The 13,412-nt window shown below is 40.1% G+C and overlaps 1 protein-coding gene across 1 annotated transcript in view; it reads left to right on the top strand.

Annotated features, from left to right (window-relative positions):
• COL19A1 (collagen type XIX alpha 1 chain) overlaps positions 1-13,412 on the top strand; it is a 352,964-nt gene that overhangs the window by 297,343 nt on the left and 42,209 nt on the right. The window contains exons 27-35 of the mRNA XM_060167691.1: positions 95-130; positions 245-298; positions 399-452; positions 1,510-1,551; positions 5,668-5,772; positions 5,854-5,907; positions 6,156-6,209; positions 10,970-11,023; positions 12,433-12,486. Of these exons, the coding sequence (XP_060023674.1) occupies positions 95-130; positions 245-298; positions 399-452; positions 1,510-1,551; positions 5,668-5,772; positions 5,854-5,907; positions 6,156-6,209; positions 10,970-11,023; positions 12,433-12,486 (507 nt within the window). The remainder of the gene's footprint in view (positions 1-94; positions 131-244; positions 299-398; positions 453-1,509; positions 1,552-5,667; positions 5,773-5,853; positions 5,908-6,155; positions 6,210-10,969; positions 11,024-12,432; positions 12,487-13,412) is intronic.

Genomic DNA, 13,412 nt, shown 5'->3' with positions numbered 1-13,412 from the left:
CTATGTAAATTACAGTACTTGGCCTTTTATCCCACTTGGGTAATCTATGGACATTCCCAGCAGAATTCTGATCACTGAATCTCCTTCTATTCAGGGCTCCCAAGGCCCAGCTGGAGAGCCAGGGATTCAGGTAAGCTACTTAAACAAGTTATCGGGCACAGCAAATCCATCTTGCTGACTGGGGGGGATGGGGGCAATTACTAAAAGACTATCCTTATAAGTAACTATTTTCTCCCTTTGCCAGGGTCCTCGAGGTCTCCCTGGGTTGCCAGGAGCTCCAGGGACCCCAGGGAATGATGTAAGGACAGTTTTTACCTACTTCCCCTCTCCCCCACACCTGCTTTAATCTGAACCTGTGCCGAGGTGCAAAGATTTGAACATGCTGCTTCTGTTTTCAGGGAGCTCCTGGGAGGGATGGAAAGCCAGGTCTGCCAGGCCCCCCAGGTGACCCGGTATGTTGACACACTGTGCCTGATTTATGTATCTTTAATGCACGCAGCAGCCTAACAGCCTACCAAGCAAGTTTTGCTGTCCGGACTAATTAGAATGTTCAGTGACTGCTTAGTGATTTTGTTTATCCCCACTTTTCTGTAGAGGGGAAAAAATTTAAGCTACATCAGCATTTTTGTGTGTGTGACGAATACTTATTTCCCGAGGGTATAATTCAGCTGTGCAATTTTTTGCCCCAAGCTGAACCTTGGTGTATAATGTCTCAATCCCATGGAAAATTGAGTTAAAATACAGAGCCACGGATTCTGTTCTTTCTAATGCCAGTGACGAAATGAACTTCATTTTTCTAAATGAAAGTGTGCGGGTAAGTTTCCCACAATATGGTACATATCTATTGATTCGGTGGCTTTAAGAATGCTGAAATGGTTCAATTACAAAACTGGCTTGAGTAGGCTTTTCAGAACAGGTTTAGGCACTAAATGGGTGTTCCAAAGTTTTATTTTAGGTTAAACCTTGCTTTGAGTGACAGTGAAATCCCTTTAAATAGCCTCCAAATTGGCAGTTATAATTTAAGAAGCCATATGGTATATGACATTGTATTAAGAATGTTGTATAATAAAACCCAAATCTGGCCTCTCGGTTCTGAGTCTCACAAGTCCTCCTACACCGTTTGAGCCTCATGTGCCATTATAAGTTACATGCAGAGGCGTATCTTGGCCTTTAACTCCCTCGCTGAGTGAGTCATGTGTGTATGTGTATTGACTGGGAACCTTTAAAGCATTACTGGGGTTTATGGTGTCTCTCTGAAAGGACGCTTTAAGACACGAGGCCAAAGCACTGCCCGAGTCCTGTGTCTGTTTCTGGATAGGAAGCATCATGTTGGCCAACCATCCTCATGGTGAGGCTCTTCTAAGCCCTACCATTTGTCACCATGGTGACAAATCTCAGCTGGCCTGGTGTTTTGAGGGAAAACATCTACATTCATTATGTTTGTATTGTATTGTGTGCGTGTATATGTATAATTACATGCCTTGGGGTTTTTTTTCTCCTTATCCACAGATTGCACTTCCTCTCTTGGGAGACATTGGGGCCTTGTTCAAGGTACTCTGTGGCTATGTAAGAAATTATGTGTTAACTTCCGGGAAAAATCAGAAAGGAAATCTTTACAAGAATTTGAGTTAATTGCTTAGCCTGAATTAAAATTCAGTTTCTTAATGGCAGAACATCTTTCAGATAGAAAAAGGAACACGTATCTGTATATGTCTAGTGCCACTTATACTAATTCCCCACTCTCTTCTCTACCAGCCTCTCATTTTGGGTGTGGAGGAACAGGGGGGCAGGGGAGGAGGTGGTAGTTCTGAGATGAGCTGCAGGAGAGGAATGGTGTCATTAGCACCCTTGAGTAGATGTTTTCTCTCTGCAGCAATAGTTTTCTCTTAATGGTGTTTACCCACCCAGGCTCATCACTGTGAAACCCAGTCCTCTTCACGGTATCTGCCCTGGCCAGTCCAGGATGGAAAGCAATGCTGCTCAATAAACAGCTAGCTTGCAAGGCTGAGTTTTTATGTCATGGGATTTTACAAAGTGAGTTACAGAATTCCATAGCTGACAATTGCCCTAACACCTGTGACTCTGTTAAATAAAAATTATCTCTACCTATTATCCACCTCACAGGGAATTAATCTTGCTACCGTTTTTTTTCTCTAATACTTTCCTCTATTTTATTTGTAAAACAGATTGGGGGAGGTTGATAATAGGACACCTGGAGGTTGTGTATTTGCATGTTTCTTTGTGGAATGCTAAGACTGAACCCAAATGAAAGTCTGTCCCTTTATATTCCACTCAGACCTCATGTGTCGTATCTGTCAATGTATGAATGGACAGTATATTTGTACACACACACACGAGCTATGTGTGTGTATATGTGATCTATTTTATATTCCCAGCATTTAACCCAATGGTTCCTGCAACGACTTACTCAATAGTAGGCAGGCAGGAATATTTGTTGAATTGAATTCACAAGACTAGAATTCTAGTAAATATATTTGTCAGGTGATAAAGGTTTTGAGAATAGTATATGAATATAAATGTAAATGTAGATATAAATATAAGTATATAGAGGGGGGTTTTAAGACTTTCAAAAGCTAACATTTTCTCATAAATCAGAAAATAGGGGCTTCCCTGGTGGCACAGTGGTTGAGAATCTGCCTGCTATTGCGGGGGACACGGGTTTGAGCCCTGGTCTGGGAAGATCCCACATGCCGCAGAGCAACTAGGCCCGTGAGCCACAACTACTGAGTCTGTGCGTCTGGAGCCTGTGCTCTGCAACAAGACAGGCCGTGATAGTGAGAGGCCCGCGCACTGCAATGAAGAGTGGCCCCCGCTTGCCACAACTAGAGAAAGCCCTCACACAGAAACAAAGACCCAACACAGCCCTAAATTAATTAATTAATTAAGGGAAAAAAAGAGCAAATCCTATTTTTTTAAAAAAATAGTATTTATGGGGGCTTCAGGAGAATCTTATGTTTATTGAGTTATGATTACATGCCAGGCAACACACTGCTTTACTTATATCATCTCACTTAACCTGCGCAAGAATCCTATGAGTTCAGGCTGTGGAGTTTCCCATTCTGTACACAAGAGACCTAAATTCTGAGGAGTTAAGTACCTTGCTCAGAGTCACACAGCCAGTAAGTGTGACATTAACACAGGAGTGCAGGTCCTCAGACAGTCAGTCTCATGTTCTCTACGAGGGCAGTGATGTTGGAAATGGCAGGATTGTAGGAGTTATATCATTGCAGAACAGTTAGGGCTCTTTAAGGATCAAAAAAAATTATTGACTATCCTGATAGGCTGTGGTAGCTCCCACTACAGACAAAAAGACTGCAAACAGGCTCTGACAGGGAAAAGAACCAGGGCTCCGATGGCCTCAGACATGGAAGTAGTCAACAGTTTCACCAGGGCAGCATCCCCTTAATAAATGCCCTTGCCGGGGTCCAGACCCAGCATCACCTCATGGAGGTTTTGAGTCTCAGGGGAGCCAGTTGGCAAGAGGTGGGCAGGACCCCTGACTGAGTCCCAGCAAGCTGTATCCAGTAGAAGAGAAGCATGCAGTTCCCCAAAGCATATGGGAATTTTAATCCTAATCCTGTCACCCAGTACATTAACTGTCCCACTCTGTCTTTAGCGGACTTGATCGTCCTGCTTTCTGTTTTCAAAAACTGTGTTTGAATAAAGTGTTGAAAAGAACTGACATATTTCCCAGCCCGAATGATGTATACCTTCAAAGACCTTCCTCCAGGTTAATCTGTGTATCAGTCCTTCTTTGAACGAGCTTGTGTATTAGCTAATAACTGCGTCTTTATCCTCTCCATGAGAAAAATCTTAAAAGATTTTTTTTCAAGAACCTTAATGAAATCCACTTTTCCTTCATTTACCATTCTAGTAACTCTAACCTAAAGAAGATGAGGTCAGTTTGAAATGACTCTAGAAAATCCTATTGACTTGTAATTATTTCCATTTTTTATGTTTTATTAAAACAATCATGAAACTACCACAACATTGTAAATCAACTATACTTCAGTAAAAATCAATTGAATAATCCATCCTAAAATGTTACTTATATACAAAGTAGAAATAGACCCACAGACATGGAAAACAAACTTATGGTTACCAAAGGGGAAACGGGCTAAGGGATAAATTAGAGGTTTGGGATTAACATATGAACACTACTGTATGCAATAGATAACCAGCAAAGACCTACTGTAGCCCAGGGAACTATGCTCAATATTTTGCAATAACCTATAAGGGAAAAGAATCTGAAAAAAAGATGTATATGTATGTATAACTGAATCACTTTGCCATTTACCTGAAATTAACACAACATTGTGAATCAACTATACTTCAGTAAAAAAGCAATCAATTGAATAATCCATTCTAAAATGTTACTATATATTGATATGCCATGTTATAATGTCTACAGATACAGTAGACATTCTTTATACTTTTTGAAATATGGAAAGCTTTTTGGTTCTCTGAAGTCCTCAAGCGTCTCTACCTTCACAGTTTTTCAGATTGAGTAGGGGTGGTTCTACAATTATGTACGTGTTTCTTAACTCCTGTACCAGCACGTTAGCTCAGTGGAATGATCCTAGTGGTAAAATTAGTTTGGGAAACTTTGCACATTCCAACTCCTTCTCATGTATTCCAGCTCTAAGAAGGACAACCACAAAGAGAACTGTTCTGACCCAGCATTTCTTAGGCAAATTGCCTCAGAACCTTTCAATATCATATAAAATTAGTCTTCCATGGAGCATATGTTTGGAAATCAAACTTGTGCTGATATACACTGGGTCAAAAATATTGAACTTCATGGGCTTTCTTGCCAGCTTCCCATCAACGGCAAGCTTCCATTCCCTCTTCATGTTTAAGGATTCTTCCCTTTGGTTAAAAAGGTGGAAGAATTGAGGCTTAGATTGTCCTACCTTTGGTCAATTGTTAAACTTAAGCTGTCTCCCCCACTCAGTAGTCCCTATTTTATGCCTTTCCTGATCATATTTTTATAACAGTTTATTTAAAAATAAGCCTCTGTAGGCTTTATGTGATAAGAAGTTTATCTTGTGAGCTCAGATACCTAAATTGAAGCCTTTGCAGATCAGCTAAAGATTACAGAGAAGGCGATGGAAAGGTGATTCCACTTATATTTCCTATCTGCACTTGGATTTGACTTAGAAGTCAAGTCCCAGTCGCTCAAATAATTGTTTCCCACATGAGTGTTTCCCCTAACAAATAAAAGGTTAGTAAGCTGTGTTTGGGGCTCTCCAACTGATTGGGCTCTCAAAAGGGGAAATCCTTTCTTCACAGCTTCCTTTCTTTCTTTCTTTCTTCCTTCCTTCCTTTCTTTCTTTCTTTCTTATGATTTATGCTATTGGTTTTATGAGCTCTGTAATCTTGCTGGTTATTCCAAACTTTATTGCCACCTCTCTTTTTAACCATGCTGCTAAGCAACTGAAACTCTGTGTTCTTGACTTATGAGTTTATCTTTTAAAATAGTTTTTGCCTCCCCAAAAGTAGTCTTTCAAATTGAATAAATTAAGTTTCTGAAAGTAGAATGACATACCAATGGCTATCACTCAACTCTCACAAAAGTTCAAATAGAAGTTCAAATCCAATCAATGAATAATGAACCTCCAGTGACCTTATCTCTGTCTTCATTAGAACTTCTGTGGCAACTGCCAAGCCAGCGTCCCTGGGCTGAAAAGCAACAAAGGAGAAGAAGCAGGTGCCGGTGAGCCCGGACAGTTTGATTCTGTAGCCCAGAAGGTAAGAAGGGGGCTAAGTGTTGGGGGACCCTGGAGGTGACCCATGGTGCCTTCTCTCAGCTGTGACTGCTCTGTCCTCTAGGGCGATGTAGGGCCACGAGGTCCTCCAGGAGTCCCAGGCAGAGAGGGACCAAAGGTAAGGAAGCCGCTCCTCTGTGCAACCTTCAATTCAGGGTAAAAAAAAGAAATACATTTTAAAATACAGTCCTTTTTCTAAAACTATTTTGATAAAGTGGTGTAAAAGCCATTTGCAGATGTCATTTATTTTTTTCCCCCGATTCTGTCCAAATGACATGCCCCAAGTGTCCTGAGAAGAGATATGTTCATTTTCCCAAACGATGACAAAATGACTGAGTGTACTAACTAAATGTATTGTGTCTCTAGGGGAGCAAAGGAGAGCGAGGCTACCCCGGGATACGTGGGGAGAAAGGCAATGAGGTAAAAGGCTCTTCTCTGATCATGCAGCCCTACTGTTGATTCTTTCCATGTGACACAACAAAAGGACATCAATTTTCCATATCTCATGTTTGATGCTAAACAAATAGAAACCAAGACAGGTTTTTTCCAAGTGTTAACACATTTAAAATAATACGTCGATGCTTATTTTCAGTGATCCAGTTTCTGAGACAAGGGAATTCAAACACAAAGTTAACATATCCGTTACTACGTTTCTGTTTTCTCATAGCAGGTAACAATTCCAGCTCTCTCAAGATAAAAGCAAGAAGAAAGAGGAAAAGGAGATTTACTGAAAAGAATTCCAAAGTAGCTCATAGAATTGAAGGGATAGTTAGCAACCAGCCTAGGGATAGGGGCAGCTCCAGAACTCAGCAGAACTTCCCTGGGCCGCTGCTGCAACGTGACTCAGTTTCACTGACCTTGGTTTGTTTGTATCTCTGCTCAACTTTCAAACTCTTGGGAGGAAGAAAAAAAAAACTATCAAATGGGTCTGCTTGGACTGGTTTAAATCAGCTGCCCACCCTCCCACTAAGGTTCAAAGTCAAATGTGCTCTTGAGATGGTGGCATAATTTTCTGACTCTCAGCCACACTGATGCTCAGGATAGCATTCTTTCCTGCATAATTCACACGAACTCTTAGAAAAACCACTTAGGATGATGAATTCTTGTTAGTTTAAACTTAGTTTTGATAACTAACAAAAAATTAGTTTTGATACTAATAATTCTTAATGAAAGTAAGTAAGCCATCTAGTAACCTTGATGTTAGTGCAGAAAATCAAAATGATATAAAGTAGATCTTTTTTTTGAGTTGGAGTTATATATTTCACATTATAAATTATCATCGTTGTTATTGTTTTTAATTAACATGGATTCTATCCAAGAAAACTGTGAGGATTGGCTTGGTTTTTGTCCAAGTTAAAAATTGAAGAGCAAAGAAATACAACATTTCTTTTCATCTGTAAATAAAACAGTAAAGGCATTTTATTTTCTAAATAAGGAAGAGGTGTTGAGCTTTTGCGTCTTCATGCTCCACAGAAAGTTGCACTAAAGTACAAGCACAGTGTCTGATTTTAATAGTCTAACAGCTTTTAACTGCCTAGACTCAAGAAGTAGGCTTTAAAGGCAATTGAGAATGTAATAACAAAAAGATCAGGAAATAATTGGAATTCAGGCTTTTTCATAAGTGACTCTGAATTAAATTTATTAGAAGTTAACTTTTATTGATTCTTCAGAATCCTTAGCACTCCTGGTGAACTGAAATCCCTCCTTAATCACTATTTTAGTGTGCTTTTCCTTAAGTACACCTTGCTGGGTTTTTAACACAGCGTACACAGACTTTGCACAAGACACTTAGACAATTCCAGCTAGTTCAGGAGGAGATTCTCCACTGTTTCTTCACATCACATGAATAGTATGAATAAACCTGAAGTAACATACTAGCTCAGTTGGGCCTCTGGGGGGTAACGGGGCAAGGCAGCTTGTCCCTCTCAGGCAGGTGGGAAATATTGAATATTATCTTGTCTTCTACTTGGACTCAGATACTCGCTTAAATTTTAATCTGTTGATTTGTTTAAGTGAATGAAACTTTGCCCAAGAACATATGTATTTCCAGCTGGCCAATAAACTATACTATTTTAATATAATATCTAATCATACAAAATCTAAGATGTCTGTTCTACCCTTAGTGGAAAAGATGCAGAAGGACACCCTGTCTCTTTGAGGAATTCCCAATTATTATTTAATAATTATCCAATGGTCGATTTAATCCATTTGGGAACTTAAAGAGAGGAATTGCCTTTCGGTTTATTGCACTTACGAAAGTGACATTACCCTCAACGGTTTTTACAGGTGTTGTTTCACAATGCAAGGTAGCAAATTAGCAGATGCTGATAGAACACAGACTTACCTCTCATAGTCAGAGGGAATTCTTGCTTGGAATACAGGTCTTTCTACAATATTTTAGAATAATAATTGATAGATAGGACAGGAAAAATACTGTCAGCCATAAGTTGTAGCAATAGAAAAATAAATATTCTTGGTAGCAACTGAGGTAGGACTTGCAAAATCAAAATACCAGAATAGGGAAAGAACTTAGCTCTAATGATCCTTGACTATGCAGTAAATTTTAATTTGTATTTTAGTTTGGTACAATATGCTAAATTGACTGTCCTACTCTTTAATAGGTATTTGTCTTCTTTAATGACCTTTCTTGTCTTGTAAAATTACCTGCTTGCCCTTTATACATCCATAGTAACTTTTACCCTTACTACAGAATTTCAGCTTGTTCAGAGAAAGATGGCTGAGAATGATTTCTTTTTATTTATGGACTGAGGTTTACTTTAAAGTTTAATGTGGTCATCAAAGGTTAATGAGTCCCAAGCTTATAAACTGGACTACCTAAAGACTCACTCAGCATCTCTAGACTGATTCAGTGTTGAGACTAAAAGTAGCAAAAAAAAAAGAAAAAAAGAATACATATGAACACACATATCTTATACACGTACATAGAGAATTTTATGGAAATGTGGGTGTTTTGAGATAAAGCAATTTGTGGCATAGCATTTATAATCTCCAGACATTTAGAGATCCATTCCAGAAGGAAATTTGTTTCCTTTCCACTTATAACCCCATATACAGGTTAATGGTGGGGGAATAAAAAGAGTCAGTACAACATGACAATGTGTACCGCCCACAAATGCACATGGGCACATGCGTGCACATGCGCGCACACACACACGCACACACACACTGAGCGTTGCCAGTGAGGAGGATACCATCTTGAAGAAAGTATATGTCCACATTAACACAAGTATACATAAGACTTTACCCAAGACTCTTGTTACATGAGGAATTTCGGCACCTTCAAGGAGAGCCTTTCCAGCATTTCTTCACCTCCCATCACATGGAAAAACCTGAAGGAATATATGATCCCATTCGGCATTAGATGGACAGACCTGACAGAGCTTGGTCCTTAATCCCATTGAGGCAAAGAACCTTGATCCTGTAGAACTTTGTTCCTCTAGAGCTCCCATAGATAACTATGTAGCAATTTTCCCATGGTCACTTCACCTGATATTTATAATGTGTATAAAATGCGTATTTCATCACAGTAAAGGGTAAAGGAATTTATTATAACAATGAATGGTTTGGCACTATAAAAGGATTACTCAGTAAAGAAAATTCAATCCTGAAAAAGTGGAACCGTTCAAAATAGAACTTGACACGTCATATGGTTATGTGAAATAATAAACGGGTATTTAAAAGTATATTTTTCCCATTGTAGAAATCATCTGAGTTCCTTATAGAAAATTTGAGAAATACACAAAAGCACTAAAAAGACAAAAGTTATTCCTATTTGTACTTCTCCGACTGTTGGTAAAAGTCAGATTGTTGTCCACAACCCCTCATCCACAATTCCGAAGTTCAAATGCCTCTGAAAACCCGGGAAATTTTTCCCAAGTTTGCAGCAAATTTATTTGGCAGCAAAGTCTAACCTGAAGTCATATGGAGCTAGTCTATTTATCCCACTTGGTGAGACTATCATATGTTTTGCTATAGAAATATTTGTGTGTTTATTAGCAGGTGCTGCCTCAGGTGCCATGGGAGTGTTATGTAATATCCAGTATGAGCACTGTGTTCCCTTTGAAACAAATCTGAAAATTCAGAACCCTGAAACACACCTGACACTAAAGTTTCCAGATAAGGCATTATGAGCCTCTACCAGGCTCATATTTTATGAAGTGCATTTCTAATTTTTTAATAATTTGGACCTTTATGTAACATTTTGTAACGTTTCCTTTTCTTTGTTATTCAATCGCTTTTGAAACACGATTTTAACAGTTGCAAAATATTTCATATTATGGATTTTATGTAACTTATTTAACTAATATTCTTTTGCTGACTTACTTGGTAAAGGAACAAATTAATTACACGAGTTATCAGTTAATCTTACCAATTCTTCTTTGAATATATAAATGTATCCAGTATAATTAGCATAACACTACAAATCTTAGGCGGGGCCTAAGAAGCTATCTCTTCACTTTTACCTTTAAGCCATTAAAGGGTTATAAATTTAAATTCGCCGATGAGCTGTATTTCTCATAATGAACTGGCCGACTAAACTAAATACTGTATCATAAAACAGAGTCCATTGCTCCACCAACTGAAAGAAGCATTAGTGTAACCATGTATTTCTTTGATGACATTCTGCTCATCTGAAATTTGTATTTTCATGCTTTAGCAGTGCCGACTTCTCAGAGCTGGCTATTGTCAATGGAGGGGCTCTGTGAGATCAGAAATGTTCTGTGAATCACCAACACATTAAATTATGTTTGTAACAAATTCCATGTCGTGGCATTTTAGCTCGCCACCCTTACTCTTAGAAAACGGGTGTTTGCAGATGACAAATGTGTTTCTTGATTAGCCAGCAAAGATGGGTAGTTTTCAATCGTCAAAATATTTGATGAACTAGGGCTTCACTGGTGGTGCAGTGGTTGAGAGCGCCTGCCGATGCAGGGGACGCGGGTCCGTGCCCCGGTCTGGGAAGATCCCATATGCCGCGGAGCGGCTGGGCCCGTGAGCCATGGCCGCTGAGCCTGCGCGTCCGGAGCCTGTGCTCCGCAACGGGAGAGGCCATGGCAGTGCGAGGCCCGCATACCGAAAAAAAAAAAAAAAATTGATGAACTAAAATGCTTTGTTTCCAATGATATAACAGATTTTATGGTAGGAACTATCTCTTTTAGGGTCTCCAAGGCGTTCCGGGCCTTCCAGGTGCTCCTGGCCCGACTGGACCCCCTGTAAGTATTTGCTAAAATGGTTTCACCCAGAGTCCATATCTGCTGGTATGACGCAAAGTGAACTAACATTCTTTACTGATTTTTGTTCTCTGTTCCTCTGTGTGGAGCATGCAGATATTGCTGGGGAAAGTAGCATCCAACATCTCAGATTTTTGTTAGTATTCCTTAAGGCTGCTTGGGGTTGTGGAGACTTGTCATGAAAATTCTACCAGACCAGAAAGCAGACTGTGATGAAGCAAGTCGATTTGAACAGACGTTGGATGTAGAGGAGCGTTATCTTTTTTAGCTATAATTTTTCTGGCATCAACCTTAGGGACAGATATTCAGATGGTTACACCCTTACATTTTTAAGCGCCATAAACTAAGAATTTATTCTCTAGACAGAAAAAAAAAAAAAAACGGGTCAAGGACTATCAGATTCAATTTACTTTTATTCCTGTTTCTGACTTAAAATACGCTCTACTTTGGTCGGCACTTTTTTCCGCTGTCTCTCTCAAGCGCAGCATCAGGGCCTTTTTGTCTTCAGTTACCCTGTTTGCTTAAAGCAATCTTTTTTCCTTTCCCACCTGCTAAACCCAGTCTATCATGAGAGCAGAGCTCAAATCTAGGTTTGCCAGTTAAAATACAGGACATGAGGCTCAATTTGAATTTCATGTAAATCAATACTTTCATAGCATGTTTGTCCCAAATATTGTATTGTTATTTGCTAAATCTAGCAACCCTCCTCAAGCCTCAATTTTTCTAACTCTTTCCTTCTTAGAGTGCCTAGGCAAAGGGTATGTAGGAATGTAATCGTGTTCTTTTATGTTTTGAATCATGGGTTTGCCATAATGAAAATGTTACCTTTTATGCTTTCACCACAGTTATATAGAACAAACCTGGCTCTAAATTGTACACTAAAATTAAAAGTTAAGAGAAAGAGTTGTGAAAGGAGCCATGGAAATGATAGCTAACTCTACGCTCAAGATTTTAAAGAAGATTTTAAACTAAATTTTATTTTCCATTGGTAAGATGCAGATCGCATAACCCACCTTGTTAATTCTGTTCTGTGAAGTATTTAAAATGGTGATCACCACCAAAATTGTAGCTCATTTAGGAAGGCGTAATGCTGTGTAAATTGCCATTTAAACAGCAAGGCTAAATTCTTAAATGTATTAAGAGGTTCCAGTTAAGACCATTAAATGTGGTTGGCCAAGGTGAAAAAGCGACCGCAAATACAAATTTTATCCTTCCAAGGGCTTATTAGCAGGATACAGCTGCTGTATCAGCTGAAGAAATATAAGCTTATAGGACTGATTTTAATTAGGATCAAATGACCTTCAAAGTGTATCAGTTTGAGCAACCAACTTCCAATACCCTTGGCCGTTTGGTTGTTGTTTCTGTGACAAACTTAGTTTTGTGTTTTACAGGGCTTGTTGGGAAGAACGGGACATCCTGGCCCCTCGGGAACAAAGGGTAACAAGGTACAGAGGGAAAGCCTCACTTACTGTCCAGATTGGGGCTTGGGGTAGGGGCAAGGTGAGCCTACTTATAGAGAAATCCATAAAATCAAGCAAAGCCTCAAAGTACTATAGGAGTGATGTCAGGGAAGTGGGCTTGGAAAGACATAGGTCCCAAAATTGGTCTGAAGACAAGAGATACGTTCCCAGGGAAGAGGATGAATAGCACATAGGTGCCACACAGCAAACATCCAAGCTGGACTCAGGGTCCTGGGCATCCACCGTGGGGAAGGATGGGGTGAGGGTCGCCTCCCGATGAGGTGCAGGAAGGTAGTTTGTATCTGGAAGTCCAGCCGCAGGTGCCAAGGCTCCCGACAGGAGGCTCGCTCTCAGAACCAACCAGGATCCCAGTAAATGACGTGCTTGCTGAGAAAATCTGCAAGATCTGTCCTTAGAGGGTCATAGGGGAGATCCGCGAAAGAACCAGCACAACTTGCTTCCTGGGGGGTCCGGCTGACAGGACAGATGGGTTGCTGTGGTCATCAGGGAGAACCAGCAAAAGAGGTCTCAGCAGGAAGATGACAGTTACCCCATTTAGGATCTAAAGTGTCACCCACAGTGTGATAGAGCCAGCGCATGAGTCACACGGACTGACTCTTTGGATGAGAGAAGTTTAAGAATCCGGAGGCCATGTGAGCCACTCAAGTGGCTTCTACCCCAAAATGACCACAGGGGGGCGTAATGGCATCAAGGAGCAAAGGAATCCCCCCAGACTGAAAGGCAACAACGTGCTTATTCTGGACAGTCTCAGCACAGTTTCCCTGATAGCATCCCAGGGAGCTTGCCCGCCTCCACCAGCCTTTTTGATTTGTTCTCGACGGAAATTATTCAGTCAGAGATTTGCCTTTTGAAGTTAATGGGAATTCCACACTGAGATGAGCTTTGGGGCA

Source organism: Lagenorhynchus albirostris, chromosome 12 (genome assembly GCF_949774975.1).
Source record: "Lagenorhynchus albirostris chromosome 12, mLagAlb1.1, whole genome shotgun sequence".
NCBI lineage: Eukaryota > Metazoa > Chordata > Mammalia > Artiodactyla > Delphinidae > Lagenorhynchus > Lagenorhynchus albirostris.
Note: the sequence above shows the minus strand (reverse complement) of the source record. Positions and strands in the feature narration are given on the sequence as shown.